Source organism: Triturus cristatus, chromosome 9, assembly GCF_964204655.1.
Source record: "Triturus cristatus chromosome 9, aTriCri1.1, whole genome shotgun sequence".
In the NCBI taxonomy this organism is placed as follows: Eukaryota; Metazoa; Chordata; class Amphibia; order Caudata; family Salamandridae; genus Triturus; species Triturus cristatus.
The window spans coordinates 32,892,090-32,915,290 of record NC_140592.1 but is presented as its reverse complement, the minus strand read 5'-3'; the positions used below and the strand labels follow the sequence as shown (position 1 = coordinate 32,915,290).

The window sequence follows — 23,201 nt, the reverse complement described above, 5'->3', positions numbered from 1 at the left end:
CTTCAATTTAGCTGGATTCTGTAAGAACGCCTGAGCCCCCTTGGCTAGAAACCCTGGGATAAGTTGTCTCAGCCTCCAGCGCCGCTCAACTGTATCCTGACAGTAGTCTGGTCGTACAAAAAACTCGCACCCCTTGGCATTTCTTCTTTTGTTCGGCCGAGCTAAGTCATAAAGCTCCTCTCTCGCCCTAAAATTATTCAAAGAAATCAAAATAGCCCTGGGGAATTCTGACACTTGACCTTTCTTCTGCACAAATGGGAATCTATGCGCCCTTTGAACCTCCTTATGCCACTCCCAATGCCCCAGCTCCGAAAAAGCCTCTGTTAATAACCCCACCATAAATCTCAGTGGGTCTGAGCCCTCCTTTCCCTCCGGAACCCCGAGCACCCTCAAATTGTTTCGCCTAGACCTATTCTCAAGGTCAGTCATTTTCCAACGAGCATCGTCACGCTGTGCCTTAAGGGACTCTGTTAGTTCCTTCTGAGCACATAGTTCATCCTCCAATGTGGAGATCCTGGTCTCAGCCTCGGTCATCCTTGTGGAGACATCCGAGCAAGTCTTAGCAACTCGCCTAACTGCATTTTGAAGACGTTTACATGCATTCTGAGTACGAATTAATCCGGCCTGGGTCTCTGCCCTATGGGTCATGATTAAGTCATAAATAGTAGTTAAAGTTATCTCTCCCGGGATTGGATCTTTCCCCCTTGGTTGATCTTGTGGGGCAGAGACTAATTCGCCTGGTTGACCAGGTATAACAAAATTCGGTGAGCTCTGTTCATCCCACATTGATGAGGCCTCTGAGCCTCTCGTGACCCCTCCACTAGTTGTCTTATCACGTCGCCTCAGAGGGTCCGCAGAATCCTCTAGAATCTCCTCCTCTCCTCCCGTACTAGCCCCTTCCAGCCAGTCTTGTACCACGCTGTCCACTGAAGATCTATCGGACAATGAGAAAAAATCCTCCGTAGTTGAGGCTTTATCCGGCCCATCGGGTGTGCCTGTCGACAACTCAATAGCTCCGGATTTAAATGTTGATGCCTTAACTGCTGTTATAGCCCCAGTGGGTACTAAAGACGGCATCTTCCCCTTCTCATGATGCCGCTGTGGCGCCTGGTGTGTTTGTTGTGCTGTTGTGTCCCGGGTTTGTCCTAGCCCTACCCGGACTACATCTCCCAGAATCCCCCTGTCAGGGCTGCTCAAAATCGGAACCGTAACTTGTATGTCATATTGGGGCTCCTGGGAGCATGTACCCTGCTGCACCCCTCCTTCGGGAGGGCTAGATTCACCAATTACCAAGTCTCTCTGTGTTGACTCCAGGACTCCCTGGACCAGACACCGATACTCCAAACACGAGCTCCAAATTCACTACTCGCTGTTCGCCACCGCTCAGTACCGCTCAGTACCGCTCGGATTCAATCCTCCATTCCGACGTCCGGCCCTGGACCACAGAGCTTAGAAAGATGCGTACGCCATAACTGTATCAGGTACGGGAAGGGTTAGAGGCGGAGAGCACTCGCTTAACCGGCCACAACAGCGGCCGCCATCTTGCTCCCTCGGAATGAGTCCACGTTTCCCCATTCCTAACATCAATGAAATGCTGAGTATCATGGGTAAGGCCAAATTTTTTTCTGTCATAGACCTTTCAATGGCATATTACCAAGTAGATCTCCACCCGGATTCTAGGCCACTAACAGCATTTTCAACACTGTTTGGTCTTCCGAAAAATCATGCAAAGGGTACTGGGGGGAATTCCGAACAGCATATGTTTTCAAGATGATGTTTTGGTTTATGGTGCCGATGAAGAGGAACATGACGCCATATTTAGGAAGGTATGTTCCAGGCTGTCGAATGCAGGGTTAACTGGCAAAAAGGAAAAGTGCAAGATCAAAGTCATGGAGGTAGATTATCTGGGACACAATCTTTCTTTTGGGGGGATAAAACGTAAACTGAGCTTAGTTCAAGCAGTGGAAAACGCTCCTTTCCCCACGAATAAGGAGGAGCTTAAATCCTTTTTAGGGTTGGTTGAGTATATGGCCAAGTTCATCCCCAGATGTTCAGAAAAATGTGAGTCTTTACGGGAACTGTTATAAAAGAAAAGTGAATTCAAATGGGAAGAGATACACTCTGATTCTGTAACTAACTTAAAAAAAGAAATCATTGGCTCACGTGCCCTGGGGCCTTTTGACCATAGGAAGAGAACCATCTTATGCACGGATGCCTCCAACAAAGGTCTTGGGGCCACTCTATCTCAGAAAGGGGAGGGGGGAGAAACTATCATTGCCTTTGCCTCCCGTACCTTAAGTCAACCTGAACGGAATTATTCCGTAATTGAGAGGGAGGCATTGGCCTGCTACTGGGCCATTAACCATTTCAAGTTTTTCCTTTGGGGCAGTAAATTTACAGTCCGCACGGACCACAAACCCCTAACGCACATCTTTTCATCCAGAAAAGCACTCTGTGAATCCCCAAGAATAGCCAAATGGGTTTTAGGGCTAGAGAAATTTAGCTTTAGAATTGAGTACTTGCCTGGCCAGGATAACGTTCTTGCAGACTATTTATCCAGGTCTCCTTTAGCAGGCAACATCGAGGATGAACCTTTGGATACTCCCATTCTTTCGATCCATCTTCCTTCCTTCTCCAAAGAGGAATGGAATGTCGAAATGGAGAAGGATTCCAAAATGGAGGCACTTAAAAGTCTAATCATAAATGGTTGGCCAGATAAATGCGGGGATGTTGTGGATGGTTTAAAGGAATTCTGGGAAGTTAGAAACGAGCTTACCATTCATGAAAACAAAATCTACCGCAATTCCAAAATTGTGCCACCTGAGGCCCTAAGAGACAGAATAATAGACCTTGCCCACGAAGGCCACTTAGGGAGAAGTCTCACCAAAAGTAAAGTGAGGAACAGCTTTTGGTTCCCCAAGATGGATTCTAGAGTTGAATTAAAGGTAAAGGACTGCTATAATTGTGCAAAAAGTGACAAAACTAGGACCTTACATAAGGTCCCACTTTCACCAGTGGAGGTACCAGTAATTCCTTGAACTAAACTGGCCATGGACATAATTGGCCCCATGGATGCCTTAGGTCCACAGAGAAGGTTCATGTTTGTTCTGGTGGACTACACCTCCTATTGGGTTAATGTCAAATCCACCCCTTCCACTACGACCAAGAACCTCGTTGCTTTCTTAAAATCTGTATTTTCATTTGAAGGGATTCCATCGATTTTAGTAACTGACAATGGGGTGCAATTTACATCAGATGAAATGATGACCTTATTAAAGAACCTTAACATCAAGCATGAGAAAACGGCCCTTTACTGTCCCAAAGCTAACGGGTTAGTAGAGAGGATGAACCGTATGATTAAAGAACATATTCAACTGGCAATGTCTAATGGGTTCAACGTAGATAATTCCCTGAAAGACTGTTTGTGGGCTTACCACACGGCACCCAACCTTGTAACTGGCATCTCTCCTTTTGTGATCTTAAGAGGGAGAGAACCGGGCACCAAGATGTACCCTCTCTGGCTAGAGGGGGGTAAGACCGTGGTCTATGACAGGTCAGAAAGTCAGATTAATGTTCAGCAACATCAATCCCGCTACAAAGGGTGGTATGATAAGAAACATGGTGTGAAGAATTTAAAACCTATTGTTAATGATTCTGTGTTGATAAAGAAACCCACTAGGGTACAAGTAGGACAGAGTACATTTTTCCTTCCACAGAAGGTCAAAAGCATGGGGGAAAATGTGGTGGAGTTGGAGGATGGTCAAGTTTGGAGCGGGGACAGAGTAGCTATGTAATGTTCCTCCTGTGTGTTTTGGTAATCTGTTATGTTGGGTAAGGAGATGTGTTGTATCTTCCCCTTTTCTCCCACCTTGGTACCTTCCGTCCACCCCCACCTTCCCTCTTACCTTGGCATCTCCTGGAGCTCACCTTGGAATGTTGACATTCTGCTTGCCAGAGAGCGGATGGCTTGGAATAAAGTGACAGTTGTACTTCTCTATTCCTTGTGTCACTTTGATTGTTACAGTAGCGTTTGTAAAATTTGATTTGGAGAATTCGTAGTTGGTCAATGTCAAGTAAATGTTTTGTCTCGAAGTCATATACACACAGGCCTGCTACACTGGGAGCGAAGACACTCCCCATGGAGGTCCCGTACTTCTGGAGGTAAAGCCTGCCTTCGTACTCTAAGAAGTTTTCTTTAAGTGCGAGAGATGCACACTCAAGGACAAAAGATGTAGAAGTTCGATGTTGCCAGTTGGAATTGTTCAGGGCATTTTCTAGTACTAGGAGGGTGTCATCTTGTGGGAAACTGGTGTACAAGTTCTCTACATTGAGGCTGACAAGAAAAGAAGTGTTGGGGTCATAGGGCAGGGCCATTGTTAGGTCTAGTAGTCTTTGTTGTCTTTTAAGTAAGTGCTGGTCGATTGTACCAGGGGTTGCAGGAAATGATCGCAGTAGCGTGACAAGGGTTCTAATAATGATCCAATACCCAAGACTATTGAACGTCCGGGTGGTGGCATTATATTTTTGTGAGTTTTAGGAACAATGTAAAAATAAGGTATTTTGCCTGGCGTGGTGGTCAGAAATTTCGCCTCGCTTTTAGTGATCAATCCTGTGTTCTCAGCATCTTCCACAAGGGTGTGGCTGCGTGTTTTCAGAGCTGTGCTCGGATCGTGGGTCAGTCTCTCATAGTTTTTAGTGTCATCGAGTAACCGCATACATTCTCGATGGTAGTCCTCTTTGTTGAGTATGACAGTGCCCCCACCTTTGTCGGCTGGTTTTATTATGATCTCAGGGTTGCATTTCAATGATTGTAGAGCCAGGCATTCTGATCGGCTCGTGTTTTGGAAAGTGTTGGGTTCTTCCAAAGCTTCAATCTCTTTGAACACAGTTTGTTCATACACGAGTATCTCTGGTGGTACTGTACTCCGTGGTGGAATGAATGTTGACTTAACTCTGAAGGGTGTGTGCCTCTGTTGTTCCGAGTCAGGTTGAGTGGGAGAGTTCTCAAAAAAAGCTTTTAGCTTCAGTTTACGGAAGAACTCTGCTAATTCACAATGTAGCATGAATTTGTCAAGTCTCGCCGTGGGAGTGTAGCCAAGTCCTTCCTCTAGGACTGCTTGTTCTGCTGGCGTGAGGGCATGTGTGAACAGGTTGGTAACGAGGCTCAGCATGTGCTCAGGCCTGGTTGTTGGTGTCTCGTTTTGCTCCTTGTCAGTGCTCCTTGTTGTGTGGTGAATGAGCCGTGCTTGGGCGTTATAAAAGTGAACGTTCATGTGGAACACCGGCACTATGCCGTCATGCGGAGCGTGCAGGTATGAAGACATGCGATATTAAAAATGCAAAGGTAAGCGGGATCGCTTCAATAAGCAACACTGTTGTTAAAATATATATAATTACGCGAAGACCTATCCATATGCAGAAGCCGACTACCAACCCTCGACTAGAGTGGACACATCAGGCGCATCGTCCGAAGATGACTCATCAGGAAGCAGTGGCTCCAACATGGTCAGCTATACCAGATGACAACAAGGAAGGGGAGGGCACTTAGGTTGGCAACAACCATGGACCCAAGGACCACCAGGACCAAATATACATTACCCCAATGTACCCTCAAATGTACCCACATTTTGGATTCGGCTGGAACACGCCTTTTGGACCACCACCACCATACATGAACCCAAATCAACAGCAACCTTTTTTATGGAGAGGCCGACGTGGACGCGGAAGGAGACGCAGAGGAAACCAGGTAAACTGGGAAGATGACCCACAACAAGGAGCACTGACAAGGAGCAAAACGAGAGACCAACAACCAGGCCCAAGCACACGCTGAGTCTCGTTACCAACCTCTCCACACATGCCCTCACACCAGCAGAACAAGCAGTCCTAGAGAAAGGACTTGGCTACGCTCCCACGGCGAGACTTGACAAATTCATGCTACATTGTGGGGAATTCTCGTCTTCGGAAGCAGAGGCAGTTGCATGTGGCAACTTCTTTAGCAAGCCCTTTGTGAAAGAACTTGGAAAGTTGGTGGCCACCTTCTTGGACCTTTAGAATGAGTAGACATCTATAAAAAAGATCTTCCCGGGGAAGTTTTTTACTGGGGCCGGAAAATGCAGGGGTTGCTCCTCTGGGCGCTCTTTCCAGCCGACGGCTGGCAGAGGACCTTCTTCTCCAACCTGGGAGGCGGAAAGTGCAATGCCAACTGCAACGCCCGAGGAGAGACTGACGCACCAGAGGTTTCAGTGGTAAGCAACATTCTTTCTTTCCCTCAAAGAGTGGGGGAGAGTCTGAATTGTTCGCAAACAAGCGGGCAGAGATCACATCGGACCATTGGGTCTTGAAGATGGTACAAGGCTACCAAATAGAGTTCTACGGAACTCCGGTCAAGTACACTGATTTTTTTCAGAGCAGGACACGGTCCTGATTGACTCCAAGATACAGGAACTCCTCTCCAAAGCAGCAATTCAGAGGTCAGTACAACATCTTTGTGGTTTCCTCAGCAATCTTTTCTTAGTAGAAAAGGGCAAAGGGTTTTGTCCCCTGATAAACCTAAGAGGCTGGTATATTGCCACTTTAAGATGGAGGGCATTCACCTCCTGAGAGATCTCTTGCTGCAGGATGATTGGTTGGTACATCTGGACCTAAAAGACGCATGCCTCAAGGTCCCTATATTACCCCCACATTCTGCAATTCACGTGGAGGGACCAGATTTTCAAACTCTCTCATTTGGCCTTTCCTCTGCACCATGGTGCTTCACAAAGCTCCTCAAACCAGTGGTGGAGGCTTGAAGGACAAATGGTATCAGTTTGTTTATATTCTTAGACGACATCCTCCTGATGGATCAATCACACATGCAAATGTTGTCACACTTGAGTACGACTATTGCGTTCCTCCAGAATTGGGGATTCGTCATCAACAGATAGCAGTCAGAATTTACTGGCGGACATCTTGGAGTGGGGTGAGTGGAGTGAGGCTTTTCCACCTGACAGCGCTTGAATGCACATGTGACGCCTGGGAACACCTATTTAAGGCTCCTCCCCTAGCGCAGCGGGATCGCGCAGCGGGCGCGTCCTCGCGTGGCCGGAGTCGTGCCAGAGTCCTGCCCGTCTGCGCCCATCCGCGCTCGGTTGCGCTGGCTTCGCGGCGATATTTACATCAGGTGCATCTCTAACCATGCTTATGTATACCAGGGATAGTCTCCTGGCATTTAATACCTGTCTGCCTCCCTGCGCCGAAGTCCGCGTTGACCCTTTGTGTGGCCCCCATCGCTGTGCTTGTGGCGGCTGGCTACTCGAAGCCCCTTCCTGTTTGGGGTCTTGTATAGTGCAGCCTGCCATAAGCAGTAAGGTCTCTTCGCGACATCTCGCCATCTGGAATTTAAACGTCAGATCGGCGGTCAAGCATTATCAGGATATTGCTGATCTTGTGGACAATGACCCCCCTGACATCTTTTGTCTGACAGAGACATGGCTGCAAGACACCGATTCTACGGTATTGAGTCTGGCGTTCCCCGTTGAGTATTCCATCTACACGCTCAACCGCTCCTCGAGAGGGGGTGGCGTCGCTCTTGCTGTTAAATCGTGCTACTCTTGCGCCTGGAGTGTGCAGAACATCACGGGCTGCGAAAGCGCCCTGTTCAAGGTTGCGGTTACTCCGCATTTTACCTTGTCAGGATTGCTGATTTACCGTCCACCTGGTAGCTCAGTGGCATTTCGAGAGGCTCTCCCTGAGGCGGTTAGTTCACTAGCAGTAGGGTCTGCCAATTTTTCTATCATTGGTGATTTGAATCTCCATTTTGACACTTTGTGTCTTTCTTCTGTGGGAGGGATGGTGGCGGACCTTGAGGCCCTTCAATTGTTCCAGCTGGTCTCGGACCCCACTCATAGTGGTGGTCACACTCTGGACCCCTTTTTTTCTAACTTAGAAGGGGTTACAGTGGCCCCCCCCCTCCCCCTGACCTGGTCAGACCACTCACTCGTGACCATTCACTGTAGTCTTGATGAAGCCCCACTTAAGGTGCCACTGCGAGCCATGCCCAGACGGCGCTGGAGCAAATTAAAGGCGGAAGATCTCCACCGCCTTCTCACTGACGACCCACTGGGTCCAGTGGAGAACGTGGAGTCTGGTTATGACCATTTCTGTGGATGGGTAACCAGGGCCCTCGACTCCCTTATCCCGATGGTTTTCAGTAAGTGTGGCTCCCGCGCCCCCAGTCCCTGGTATGATGGCAATCTGAGGGCTCTGAAAAGTGTCTGCAGACGTGCAGAGAGAGACTGGAGGAAGAGGTATGACAGCAGCAAAAAAACCCTGTATATGGCTGCGGTCAAGTCTTATCACCGCGCGGTTTGTAGAACCCGGGCTGAATACTACGCTCTGGAGTTTCGCAATAGTGGGAATCCTGTTAAAACCATCTTTAAGGCCCTTAAAGACCTTGTGGCAAGGAAGCCGGCCGGTAACTCCATCAGCTCCAATACTCATTGTGAAGCGCTGGCGGCTTTCTTCCTGGAGAAGGTCCAGACCATATATAGGGCCTTCCCCTCCTCCACTGCACAAACCAGTATGGGGCCTCCCATCCGGTTGGATCAGGTGGTGCTAGACTCTCTCCCCTCTCTCTCTTTGGAGTCTTACACGGCCTTGGCTCTCCGAGTTAAGTCGGGGTCGCCGGACGACCCGCTCAAGCCACCTATGTTCAGAGACCAGGTTTTTGCTCGCCCGGTTTGCGACTTAATCAACACGTCGCTATTATCAGGCCAAGTGCCTTTGAAATGGAAGCATGCGGTAGTAATGCCCATTTTGAAAAAACCATCTCTCGACCCTACAAAATCGGAGAACTACCGCCCGATTTCACTTCTCCCGTGGCCAGCCAAACTCGCGGAGGCGCATGTCAACACCGCCCTCTCTGGTCATCTGTTGCGTGCCAACATTCTGGACGACACCCAGAATGGTTTTCGGGCTGGCCACAGTACGGAGACAGCACTGTTATCTATGGTCGAGCACCTTCGGGTAGTTCTGGATGCAGGTCAAACGGCGGCGCTTGTTTTGTTAGACCTAAGCGCCGCCTTTGACACGGTCTCCCATGACATTCTCCTGCAACGTCTTGAGGAGATAGGGGTTATCGGCACTGCACACCAGTGGTTCCGTTCGTTTCTCAGGGATCGTTCCTTCTGTGTGGCGTCCCCGCCCTACCAGTCCAAATGCCATCCTCTGTCTCTTGGGGTCCCACAGGGTTCCTCACTGAGCCCCACGTTGTTTAACATCTACGTGAGGCCGCTGGCTGAGGTTGTGAAGCTCTGTGGTATGACCATGGTGTCGTACGCAGATGACACCCAGCTAGCGGTCACGATCAGTGGGGACTCTGGGGTGGATGCCCCAAGATTCAGGGAAGGACTCAGGGCGGTGGCTGGTTGGATGACGTCCAACTGTCTCCAACTAAACGCCAAAAAAACGGAGGTGATGATCTTTGGGAAGCGGACGGACCTATGGGGAGATACTTGGTGGCCCTCTGAGCTGGGGCCGACCCCCACTCCGGTTGCGGAGATCAAAAACCTTGGTGTTTGGCTGGACCCTTCCCTCAACTTTGTTGGCCACACCAAAAGGACGGCGGCTTGCTGCTTCGGCATCCTGCGCAATTTGCGCCCTGCCCTTAAATACTTCGATGCCGCAACTCGTCAATTGGTGGTGCAAGCAACGGTTTTGGCACGGTTGGACTATGCCAGCTCCCTTTTTATAGGATTAAACCAGGCTGAGTTAACCCGACTTCAAAGAGTGCAGAACGCTGCGGCCAGAGCGATCATAGGTCTTCCTAGGTTTTGCTCGGCCGGTCAATCTTTGCGAGCCTTGCATTGGTTACCCGTTAGGCAGCGGATCCACTTTAAAGTTTTGTGCCTCTCCTTCAAAATTCTGAAGGGCCTATCACCTCCCTTACTGCACCAACTCTTGCGCCCTTACATCCCGGGCCGCACTCTGCGCTCGCTAGACCAAGAATTAGCGGTAGCCCCTCGGTTCAAACTCAGTCGGGTGGGGGGTCGCTCTTTTAAGGTGCGGGCAGCCGCACTCTGGAACGCTCTCCCTTTGAAACTCCGGACCTTTGGTGACCTGCTCTCCTTCCGCAAGGCCGCTAAAACTCATTTATTTTCTGAGCTTTGTTAAATCCTTCACTCCCCAATTTCTTAATAATTATTTCTGTTCCCCAGTTGTGTTGTGTTCGCCACCTTGTCGGTGCGCCGGGACGCTCCTTCGCTGGAGCAGCCGTGCGCAATACAAATAGCACTAACATAACATAACATAACATAACATAACATAACATAACATAACATAACTCTTTTACAGACCATGAACTTTCTGGGGTTCCTATTTCAGATCAGCCACGCTTAGCCTCTCGGAGTCGAAGAACTTCGAGATCAAGAAAGAATTGACCAAGGCCCTGAAACGGGACAGGATCTCCCTCAGGCAGTTGACCAGGATAGTTGGTTTATTGTCATCCTCAATTCAAGCCATATTCCCGGGCCCTATGCACTACTGGGCATTACAACGATTGAAGGCGACTCACCTACGGAGGGGCCTCACCTATTCAGACCTTGTTTCCCTGACGGCAGAGGCCAGGACAAAACTACAATGGTGGACACACCACTTGGAGAAGTGGAACAGATGGGAGATCTTCAGATCTGTCCCGGACCTGATAATAGAATCGGACGCTAGCCAGCAAGGCTGGGGTTCCGGATGTGGTACAATAGCTACATGAGGCAGATGGATGGAGGAGGAATTGAGTTTACACATTAACTGCCTGGAACTTCTCTGGGGGGGGTCGTTTGCGATCCGATCTCTGACGCGGTACAAGGCCTCCTGCAGTGTCCTCCTGAGTATTGACAATACGACAGCAGTCCAATATTTCAATTGGTTGGGGGTAACCGCTCAAGAGCATTAGTGGAGTTGGCCAAGGAGTTTTGGCATTATTATCTCCTTAGACAGATTTTGGTGACGGCGGAGTACCTTCCAGGGGCTCAGAATACAGTGACGGACTGGAATTCAAGACATTTCAAGGATTCTAGCGACTGGCAACTGGACCCAGTGACGTTCCAGGGCCCTGATGGACCGGTGGGGTCCATACAATGTGAACCTGTTTGCCTCCAGACTCAATGCCCAATTGCCACGGTATGTCAGCTGGAGATCGGAACTGGAAGCCTCGGCGGTGGACGCCTTTCTGCAGGACTGGACGACAGATCAAGCCTATGCATTTCCACTGTTTTATCTGATTCCCACAGTGGCGGTTCAAGTCCGACGTCAGAGAGCTTCTTTGGTCCTTATAACTTCGATCTGGAAGTTCCAAGCATGGTTCCCCACCATGTTGGAGCTGTCGTGGGTGGCGCCAGTGCAACTTCCATCGTTACCCGGGATCCTTCAGGATCCCAGCAGCTGTCAACATCCACTGGTCTTACAGGGTCACCCCAGCCTCATGGCTTGGAGGATTCCAGCCAACGCTGGGAAGTTGGCAGACTTTCAGATAAAGAAGAGACTCATCCAGCAGGCATAGGCCCCAGGGAAAGCCAAAAGGTACTGATCAGCCTGGAGAAGATGGGTTTTTTGGTGTGTGGAGAGACACTTGGATCCCGTGGGGACACAGTTTACCGACATTTTTAATTTTCTTGAAGAACTATCTGGCTCAGAGCTTGCTTATTGTACAATGAATTTGTTCAGATCGGCAATTTCAGCTGGACATCATCCCAGTGGGGGAGCACCCGTGGGTGTGTAAGTTGCTTAAAGGCATCAGAATGTAACGGCCTCTGGAACCCAGATGCTCTGGGCTATGGGGCATCGATCTGGTACAGTCTTCTATTAGTCTGGCAGCATAATCATTACCTTTCTAAGAAGGATATTTCAAGGAAGTAAGCCATGTTGCTGTGTCTTATCTCTACTAAAAGAGTTTCTGATGTCAGAGCACTAGACATCACAGCGAGAGTTTTTACTCCAGAACGGGGTTACCTTCACTATATCTCGAAGCACCAAAACTAATACCAGGTCAGTAACTTATCCAGCTTTTGAGAGTTCTCCCAAACTTTGTGTAGTGTCATGCCTTAAGGCATACGAGGAGATGACGGCAGAAGTAAGGCCCCCCAGGTGAGAGACAACTGTTAATTGCCATCAAGAAACTGTTCAAGGCGATTTCATCTCCTTCCATAGCCAGGTGGGTAAAATTGATTATGGTGGAGGCCGGGACTGATACTCACCTTTTGGGGCCCACTTGGCCAGTGGGGCTAAGGCATCCAAGGCCGTTCAGGTAGGTGGCAGACTGGAGGACATTATGCATGTGGCGGATTGGTCCTCTGAATCCACCTTCAAAAAGTTTTATTTCAAACCAATCTATGATGCCTCATCTCTGGTGGTAAGTAAGCTTTGAACATGCACAGCCTCCGGTCCGGACATAGAGTTAAAATTGTCCTAGTTCACGTAAAGGAAAGTTTCAATTCTATTATGGACGTGGAGGCGAGGATTATCCAACCCTTGCCATATTTATAATATGACATTCATCCCATCTATCTGGGTTACAGAAAATAGATCATATCTTGTTTATGATTTCCAGCAACATGGTTTCTGTGTATTACAGGAAGTATTGAATATTTCGTATTATGATTATTGTTGTGCCGATTTTGTGTACCATGACTTGATAGTTATGTTTTATTGTAGTATCGTAACTGTGAATTGTTTTCATGATGTGCCTTTCACTTGTTTTTCAAGAGATTAGTCCTTTAATTGAGGTATTAGCTGTTTTTTCCTAGGTCACGGAATGAGGAATGTAAAATGATTACAAGGTTTACAAATGTAATCAGTTTATGAATTGTTCATGTTAATGGGTCATTTTCTAGGTGGGTTTCAGAATATATACTTAATGGAGTATGTTTATACGGAGGTTCTGATTCCAAGGCTGATTGAGGCTGCTTGAACATTAACTTCCTACAGTGAAGTAGAGGAAGGACTACAAGAGGCAGGGGTATATATGGATATGGGACTGTGATTGGTTACTAGTTGTCATGGATGTCGCGGTGTGGAATACTATCGCGCTTGGGGTCGCGCCATGGCAGAGGCCAGCGCGCTCAAATAACAGACACAGACACGTCAGTTGGGTACTCGTATGGGCCGGAAGTCTCAAACGACCCCGGCCTGTTTATTTAAGCCTTCTGGCCACGCCTGGCCAGAAGGTGCTACAATGTATGGGTGTGCTTCCGGATAGGGGTCTTCGAGGTGGCTAGCGGTGAACAACTAGACCGTTACATCCCATCCCAAATCAGTTCAAAACAAAATTAAATTAAAGATTAATTAGCACACAAAATCAGCAAGTCTTTGGTTCGGCTTTGGATTTGGCCTCAAATCGTAGTGACGTTGACGGGTGGTTAAACTCATCCTCGGCGTGGCTACGTCTATTTCGCTGGGCAAATCTCTCGACCCCGTGTCGGCCGGTAACTCTGGGCTGCTGGATTTTGCGCTTGGTCATCAGCGGGGTTCGGCCCAGCGTTTTCCCACACCATCCCGCTGCTGCAGGACGACTCGGACCTTGTCCTTCCGGAGTGAATACTCTTTTGAACCATGAGACATTTCGGGTGATGACTTCTCCATTCTTTTCCGCCGTGACAGCAGTTCCCCTAACTGTCCTGACAATCCACAGCCCTGGCTCATAGGGCGTGCGGAATTTTCCCCCACTCCGACGGTTCCTCACCAGGACGGCACATCCAGGCACTATCAGCCGCGGTCGTGCTCTTCGCCGCCGACTGGCCTTCTCGTTGGTCGCTGACCTTTGGGCTTGAGTGTATGGGGATCATATGGCTCTGGCTCCCAGTTCTCGGCCACCGGGGTGGTGTCCCGTCGGTGTCCGGATAGCATCAGCGACCACGGTGACCTTTGGGTTGTGCAGTGAGGGGTGGTCCTGTACTCCCGCAGAAACTTCTGTAGGGCAATTTCCGGGTCCGACTGTTCGGCCACCGTTATGCCTAAGACTTTGTTGAGGGTCCGCATGAATCGTTCAGCCTCCCCGTTGGTCTGGTGCCATTGTGGAGTGATGCGGTGATGTTTTACTCCTAGCTGCGTTAGGAATTCCTTGAACTCCCTGCCTTGGAATGGTGGCCCGTTATCTGTTTTGACTACGTGTAGCAGCCCAAATAGTGCAAAAGTATTTTCCAGCATTGGTAGTAGGTGGTTAAACGTGGTGGAGGGTAGTACTTCTACGATTGGGTACTTCATGTAGCTGTCGATCAGAACAGCAGTGGTCCGACCGTCCGGGAAACTCCCAAAGTCAAGGCTTACCCATGACCAGGGTGACGGAGCTGGGTCTTCAGTTATCCCCGGGGCCAGCGACTCTGGGTTTCCAGTGAGTTGGCACGCTTGGCACCTGCGCACAGTCGTCTACGGCTTCTTCCAGACCAGAGAACCACACCTGTTCCCTCATCCTGGATTTCATTCTTCTCATGTCTTGGTATCCTTCATGTGCTAGAGCAGTAGCTCGTTCTTGGAGGCTTAGGGGTATTACGATGCGTGAACCCCTCAATACTATGCCAATTGCTGCGGCGCTTAGTTTTTCGTGGACTTTCCCTAGGCGAGTTCGATCTGCCTCGTTCCACCCATTGACGTCGTGGAGAAAACCCAGGAGCCTTTCTTCAAAGCGTCCAATACTTTTTCGAGTACCATGTCAGTTCGTGTGTGGGCTCCGATCTCTGGGATTGCGAGGGCTTTTGGGCACGCCCACTGAGTGATCATGTTGATAAAGTCTTCGGTCTGCCTCTCTTGCTCTGAGTTTCTTTCTGTGGGATCAGCCGGATTGCGCGACAAGAAATCAGCTGGGTTATTTGCACCAGGTCGGTAAACCAATTCTAGTTGATAGTGCTGAAGCTGGATCCCCCATCACTCGATTCTGGGTGGCAGATGAGGAGCAGTACCTTTGAACAGCGGGAGCAGTGGCTGATGGTCAATTACCACGCGGAATGGGTGCCCGCAGATATATAGATGAAAGTGGTTGCATGCCCACTTGATAGCAAGCGCCTCTCATTCGATCTGCGAGTATCGGGTTTCCATCGCCGTCAATGCTTTGCTCACGAATGCCAGAGGAACCCACGTCCCTGGTTCCGTTTCCTGCGTCAGTAGGGCTCCTAGCCCCACTGGGCTGGCGTCCACTATCAGTTCCGTTGGCCGTGTGGTGTCGAAGTAGGCCATGGTCATCTTCTCTTGCAGGGCTGACTTCACCTTGCGAAACGCTTCTTCTTCCTGGCCCCATCTCCATCCGGCGTCTTTCTTCATCAAGCTTTGCAGAGGTTCTGCGATAGTGGCAAGGTTGGGTATGAACCTCCCGCAGTACGTTGCCATGCCCAAAAAGCTTAGAACTTCCGAAACTGTTGTGGGCGCAGGAGCAAGCTGGATGGCTTGAGACTTCCTGGGGTCAACCTTCACCCCCTCTTGGCTGAACACTTATCCGAAGAATTCGATGGATTTTTTGAAGAATTGACACTTCTCTTTGTGGAGGGTGACCCCATGCTCTGCAAGGCATTGGCGGGTGGCTCGGAGCCGACGGTGATGCTCTTCAAGTGTTGCCGAGTGTATTAGAATGTCATTGCTGACATTCAGCACCCCTTGAAGACCAGACAGAACTTCCCTCACAGCGTTCTGAAAGATCTCCGCAGTCGACAATATCCCAAAGTTCAGTCTTTTATAACGTCTGAGCCCCAGGGGTGTTGAAAATGTGGTGATGTGCCTGCTTTCTTCGGCTAATCTTAACTGGTGATATCTGGCGTTGAGGTCCAGTTTTGAGAACCACTGGGACCCATTGAGGTCAGCGAGTATGTCGTCAATTGTCTCTCCCTGCGTATTGCCTGGTTGGGCATTCTCATATCTATGCAGAGCTTGATTTGACCGGGTTGCTTCGGTTTTTTGGCTATAACCATGGGCGACACCCAGGGGTTGGTCCAGTAACTTTTTCTATTACTCCTTGTTGCTCAAGTTTTTATAGCTCTTGTTCTACCAGCGGGCGTAGGTGAAACGGGATGCGCCAGTGTCGCAGGGCAACCGGCTTTACCGATGTGTCGCTTTACTGGTGGTCGCTTCATGCTCCCTAAACCTTTGAACAGCTGTGGGAATAGCTCTAAAATGTCCTCTTCCTACCAATATATCTGGTTCCCTGTCGACCACATGGAATGTCGTTGTGATTTTGCGGTCTTCTGACTTCACTTGGACGGTCATTTTCCCCTTCAGGGGGAGTGGCATTTGGCTGCTATATGTGAGTATCCTCACCTTGGAAGGTATGAGCATTGATCTCGGGTTGAGTTTTTTGTAGTATTGACTCCCCATGACATTTACTGATGCTCCGGTGTCGATGAGGGCCGTGACAGGTGACCCTGCGATTTCGATGGCACATGTGGGCTGGGGACGCCGCCTCCGCTTAAGGTCACTCGCGAAAGATATGAGGTAGCATTCTTCCTCTTCATCTGTGGAGGAGTCTTCGATGTATGGCCTACGCTGTGTCGGTGTCTTCTGCATCCTTGAAGCGTCGGGCTCATCTAGTGAGAGGTGTCTCACTGATCTAGCCGGCGGTCTTCGTCTGGGAGTTCCCCTGTTTCGCATACCGCCTCGGCATACACTCGAAAAGTGATTGGGGATTCCATACTTTGAGCATATCTTGTCTTTTGCTGAGCAGTCATTTTGAGGATGTTCCTCTCTCCCACAGTATCCGCACTGTGACTGTCGCGGTCTTCTGGTGGGCCATCGCCCCGGCTTCCGCGAGCTGAAGTGCGAGCTGCGTCCACTCGCTCTGTCTTGTCTATCACTGCTGGTTCGCTTGGTTTGTTAAGCGCTGCTTCCATGGCCGTAGCCCTGACTTCCGATAGTTCATGGGAGCGTGCCAGGATGAGTATATCCTCTAGGGAGATGTGCGGTTGCCTGAGGATGAGGGTCCGCAGGGTCTTGTTGCGGCATCCTTGGATGGCCTGCGCCCGTACTTCTTTGTCTTGGTCACCCTCAGTGCAGGTGCTGGCCAGTTCTCTGAGGCATGCATGGAAGGCGTTCATGGATTCACCCTCCCTATGATGGGCTTGCCGCAACTTAAAACGTTCATAGTCTGGGTTGAGTTGGGGGTCAAAGTGAGCGTTAAGCGCTCGAACCGCAGCACCGTAGTCTGTGGAAGCTCCGGTGTTTGGCAGATGCGCAAATAATTTGTAGATTTCGTCACCTGCAAAATGCAGCAGCAAAGACCTTTTTACTGCGCCGTCTGTCTCTCTCGTAGCGATAAAGTAGTTATCTAAGCGGACATCCACACGTTCCACCTCGGTGATGCGGTGGCAGGATCAATCAGTTCACTAAATGGTGGGAGCGCACTGACTTGAGAGTGTGCATGCACTGGTGTTGCCGCCGGGGGCGCTGGCTGTGGAGCTGCTGCAGTGGTAGCCGGTTCAGTCATGGTTGGGTGTGGCACGATGGTTCTCGTGGCTCAGGTTTTTTTTTTTCTTTTCCCTGTCTTCAGGTAGTGTGTCTGTCAGAGCAGTAAGCCTTGCCAATGCTTGTTTGTTGTATAGGTTTTAGTTGTAGCTGCTGCCAATGCTTGTTTGCTGGGCTTGTTTGAGTTGTAGCTGCTGGCAATTTGTCAACTTTCTTTACCAATGCTTGTTTGCTCTTCTGGCTGAGAGCTGACCATGCGCGCACTCGTTGCATGTCAGTTTGGGCTTGAAGTTGATCCGGCTTGATCGTGGCATGGCGCTGCTGCGCATGTCGCGCTACGGGCCTCAGTGCGGGCGTTTTCTCGTCAGTTTCAGGCGGGTTATGGCAAGGCGCTCAGGTGCATGCGCGCGCCTTGTGCTCTCACGAGGCTCTACCGGGGACTCACCGGGAGCACCAGCGCACCTCTGCCTAACACTCGGTTGCTGCTCCTGGGTTGAGCGCTGGATTTCTGACTGTACCTCAAGCTCCTGGTGACTTCTCGACCCTGCTCTCCGATCCTCGCAGGCAGATCCTCTCAGGGCTTCACGCGCTGACGAGCCATCAGGACAGGTGCGTTTTGCTGTCTCTCTGACAGGCCGACGGGCCGGGTCAGACCATTTGCGCGAGTTGGGGGAACAGCAGGTTCTTCATGGATCCCATCCTCATCATCAGTGTCGCGGTGTGGAAACCTATGGCGCTTGGGACCACGCCATGGCGGAGGCCTGCGCGCTCAAAAAACGGACACAGACACGTCAGTTGGGCACTCATGTGGGCCGGAAGTCTCGAGCGACCCTGGCCCGTTTATTTAAGCCTTCTGGCCACGCCTGGCCAGAAGGTGCTACAATGTATGGGTGTGCTTCCGGGTAGGGGTCTTCGAGATGGCTCGCGGTGAACAACTAGACCGCTACATTGGACATATTCTCCCTTTGGTTCATAGGATATGTAGTGTTCAGTGCTTTAAATGGGCCGTTACTCACCGGTAATGAGTACCAGCACTTCTCTGCTGCCAAGGAGTACCGGTACTCATCAAAGGTAGGCTCATTGTTGCTAGTGCTCACGAGCACGGACGAGGCTGTCTGACAGCCAAAGCGCCTCTAGCCCAAGCTGAGCCACCTCTAAACAATTCAGCAGGGCTCATTTTCATAATGTCCGGTGTTCACCACCACGCTGTGTTTGACAGAGCAGGGTCCATTCAGGCCCTGTGCTGTCAATCACATTCACACCATGGTGTGTATTTGTGCACACACTTGAAAACAGGCATCGCGCTGACAGCAGCAATAGCAGCAATTAAGAAAGTCACGGGAGATAAGGAGTGTAAAATGGCCTTTATCCCACCTGAGTCTTTTGTGTGTCTGTTTGCTTGTGTCTGGGTGTTTGCCTGCTTGTGTGCGCATGTTTGTGTGTGTGTGTGAGAAAAGCGAGTGAAAGAAGGAGAGAATCCAGATACTAGGGAGGTATTTTAAAGGACATTCTTGGAATGCTTTGTGTGAGCATTGCTGCTTGTTTCTCTGAGTGTGCACTCAAGAATATACAAGTAATCGACCACATAGTAGAAGTGTCATAATTCTTGTCCATAGTCCCGCCCCTAGCCCCGCCCACTTGCTACACTCATAGCTCATTTTAAGAGTACCTGCACTTATTTTTTTCCATTTAAAGCACTGGTAGTGTTTGCAGATTTTGTTTACTCTTTGAACCTGCTGTTAATTAAAAAGTGAAGAAAGAAATACCTAATCCTGGCCTCGGTGTCCTTAATAGAATTGAACCTTTTCTTTACGTGAACTAGGAAACTTGTCATTCCCTCCCTTCAACTTCAGCTGAAGCATCTCAACTCTCACAACTTGAGATGGGAGTTGTAACAAAAACAAAACAAAAAGTAAGGGAATAGTTTTTTGTAAAATTAAATGTATGGGCAGGCCATGTCCCAAAGATCCGCTTACTTCGACCTTTGATAGTGATATATTATGCTGAAACCAATGGCAAAGCCAATACGTCTTACAGGAGAGACCTATTGGCTTTGCCAATGCTTGTTCTGTCTGAGATCCTGTGTCACAAGCTGCTCGGGTTCAACTGAGGTGGGTTTTTAGCTTCATCAGACTCCTTTCAAGCCTGCCCTTTCTGCGGTTTGGTTGGAATGGGCTTCCATCCTCAAGGCGCCTCTGCGGTGTTTCCTTTATATGGGCGCTCGTCTGCACATGTACTTCCGGGTACCGCTGGTCTAGTCTTTCTTCAGTGTCTTTGCTTCCGGGTGTCTTTGCTTCCGGGTGTCTTTGCCGGCCGGCTTCTTTCCTTGCTGTGGGAGGTTGTTGCAGGTCGCTTCTCCCTGGAGGGCGCAGCTTTTAATATCTTTATATTTATTTATTTTGGATCACAGCGGGGGACTGCAGGGAGCCTCTGTGTCATTTTTAAAATACCTTACGATTTTTCCTGGCCTTTTTAACAACTTCATGAACCTTTGTTGCGTTTGTTTCACTTTTGAGGCGTTGGAGTAATTCATTGATTTTAAAAGACATTTTAAGTAATTTTGAGATTCCAAGCACTTACTGTTTTAATGCCTTATTAACACGCACATCGCCTGTTGCTGTTAATCCGTTTGTAATTTTTTGCTTTGTTTTAATAAGATTTACTTGTATTCCTTGACTTATGTGTGCTGCCGAAGTTCATATATGCCAACGTGACAAGGCCAGTTTGTGACCTACATTTAATTTCGTAGTTTTTTTTAAATTGTATTAGGATTATTGTAAATTATTCACTAGACCGGAATTCCTTGTTTGGAGGTGGCAGGTGGCGAGACTTTCCCTGGATTTACCAATCTTCATCATATACATCAATATTGATCAGTCCCTACCACAGTACTCTCTTAGTAGTTACTTTTGTGCTGTGCAAATGCCCTTACAAACCTTAAACTTTTAATGTATATAACGATAGTGGCTCTTTAAAGGCACTGCTAGTCTAGGGGTATGGTGCTAAAATTGAAGGTATAAAATATTGTAGCATCTTCCTGTTAATAGTTTATTTGAATTCATCGAAGCTCTGCAGTTTGGGGAGCAAATTATAGAAACTACCGAGGTGAACTTGTGGATGTGGGGGTGTTAAGGCATTGTTCCCGTTTTCACCGTGCCAATCCTTATGTTTGACCCGCTAACCTAGTTTATAATTGACCATGAGACCAAAATGTACGAGGGCCGCCTTAGAGCTCTAAAACGTAATTATTTGAATTTGATCACGTACCTCTATTTCGTTATCAGTGAAAGTATCCAATGATTGACAGGCAAAATGTTCACTCGCCTGTGGGATACAGTGTCACTTTTCTTTGTTTCTAATTCATAGGGTAATACTCAAAGGTACCACTCTTTTTTTGGCGAATAATTGATCCAGAATATTTTATGATGATGGGATTTCGTTTGTGAGCATATTCTTTTGCTTTATAGATTAAATAATATTCCCAAATCGAAGTCCTGGAGCTAACCGCTGAAGTCAGTGCTGTGCCCCCATCAGTTCTAAACTGTGTTGCACATCAGTCTTAAAATATCTCCTATACATTAATAGAGCCTTTAAAGAGTGATATTTATTAAAACATTCCAAAGTAAAGCAAATTATATTCAGGAGAATTATCTAAGAAAGTTTAGACATATCGGGGTTTTCTGAAAATTATTTGGTATCCCTTTCTGTAAAGGAGGCAGATTCTCATAATTTAAACGAAAGGTAGACAGAGTATGGAAAATTCAACTAACCAGGAAATTCCAAATGACCACGGCAGTTCTAATAACCGGGGCAATTCTAACAGCCAGTCACCAAAGAGAAGAAAAAAGAAAAGTGTGGATATGAAAAAAGATGGGATTTCGGATCCTGAAAGTTGTGTCAGCCAGTGCGCGTCTGAAGCATCCCAGAGAGAAAGACAAAGGAAACTTGTTTTACATATTGATTTAAATAACACCATCTTGGTATCGGATGCAGTCACAGGGGAAGGTCCCAGTGCCGCCCTGAATACTTTTCTGAGCACGGTTACATGGGGAAAAGTGAATCAGGCAGGTAAGAATGTAAGCTATATATTCTTAATATTTTGGTGTCTATTGTACAAACATAACACTTAAAGAAGGATAAGGATGACCGGTTGTTTCTGGTTCATGATGAACTTGTACTTCAGCTTGGCTGACACGTTTTTTTTTTTTGTAAATCTTTTTATTAACAATTTAAGTAGGGTGATCACTCCATACAGTAAGCAGTAATAACAACAGTTGTCTCAAACTCACAAATCAAGCAGTTGTTCCGTACACTATTTCAGTGGGGTAATTAAAGGATGATGGTTGGCTACACAGTTCAGGTTGTCAATGGTTCGTCCGGGGGAGGGACATATGGGGGTTCACATATATTGCCACGATATACATTCCATTTAGTCCATATCGCTATCCATTTCAGGGGACAGCCTTGTGCTACATATAACGTTTTCTCCCGCACCCTACACCAATCCATATAGTTTTTCCAGGCTCGCAATGTCGGTGATGTTGCCGCTCCCCACAGGCAGGCGATGTTTCGTTTAGCTACCATCTGGCCAAGTGTTGCCCAGAGTTTACCCTTTTTGTTCAGCTCTGTGGGCTCCCAAACATTCAAGAGACATCTTTTGGCTTCTAGCTGAATCTCCGCCCCCCATACTTCACTCATACATTCAAGTACTTTCTTCCAATAACTTTGGATCGGCGGACATTCCCAAATGATGTGGAAAAAGGACCCCTCCCGCCCATCAGTACCAGTCTGGGACCCAAGAGATACACCCTATGTACGATTTTTAATTGGATCAGTCTCCGTTTTGCTGAAATAGCGACCTCCTTTGGGGAAGAGTGTGCTTCCTGCCATTCGTCATCCTCCAGTTCCAGGCCGTCTCGTCCCCATTTCTCCCTTAGTGGTATTAAAGGATCTGGCGTGTTATGTATCAGCTTTTTGTATGTAAGGGAGATAGCTTTTTCGGGCAAGTAGCCGTCGAGTAATCTGTCTTCTTGAGGAGAAGACTCCGGTATAGGGAACCCGACCGGGATGTTAGCTTGGAGGGAGTGTCTGACCTGTATGTATCTAAAATATTCCGATGCGGCTAACTTGTGTGTCTGTTGCAGTATGGCAAATGAGACCATGCCGTTGTGTCCCCAGTGGTCCCCAACGCGGGAGAGACCTATCAGGTCCCATTTGCCAAGGCCCTTAGACCGGCCCAGTGTGCCAAGGCATTCGGAGTCCCATAAGGGAGTAGCAAGTGTGATCTTGTTGGTCCATCCTAGGCTGCGGTTTACCGTGTGCCAGAGCTGAACTGAATGCTGTGTGGTTCCTGTCAGGGAGTATTTGTTGGGTTTGGAGTAGAGCGCCCTCGTGTAACTACCGCCCAGGAGTACCCATTTGTCCATCCTAAAACCCGGGTCATCCCCACTGTGGTAAATCATTGGTTAATCGCTGAGAGGTGCGCCGCCCAATAATATTTTTTAATGTCGGGGAGCGCTATACCTCCATCATACCATCCAAGCGTCATTTTATGAAGTGATATATGCGGTTTACCGTCCCACAGTAGGTCTCTTTGAGTCGATTTAATGTCTTTAAAAAACCCCGATGGAACTTGGTCTGGGAAATTCTGCAGGGCGTAAAGGAAGCGAGGCAATGCCATCATTTTAAAGAGGGCTGCTCATCCCAATAGAGAAAGTCTCAGTGACCTCCAGGTAGCCGTGTCTCGCTTGAACTTCTGCAAAGGTGGGAGAAGATTACGATCATAACGGATCTGG

The 23,201-nt window shown here is 48.6% G+C and overlaps 1 protein-coding gene across 2 annotated transcripts in view; it reads left to right on the top strand.

Annotated features, from left to right (window-relative positions):
- Window positions 1-23,201, top strand: part of LOC146797314 (uncharacterized) — a 421,742-nt gene that overhangs the window by 287,878 nt on the left and 110,663 nt on the right. The window contains exon 1 of one of the 2 annotated variants that reach the window (XM_085624304.1): window positions 19,694-21,474. The exons of the other annotated variant lie outside the window; for it this stretch is intronic. Coding sequence (XP_085480430.1) covers window positions 21,159-21,474 — 316 coding nt within the window. The 5' untranslated portion in view covers window positions 19,694-21,158. Of the gene's footprint in view, window positions 1-19,693; window positions 21,475-23,201 lie in introns of those variants that run through there. 2 annotated transcript variants of the gene reach the window in all.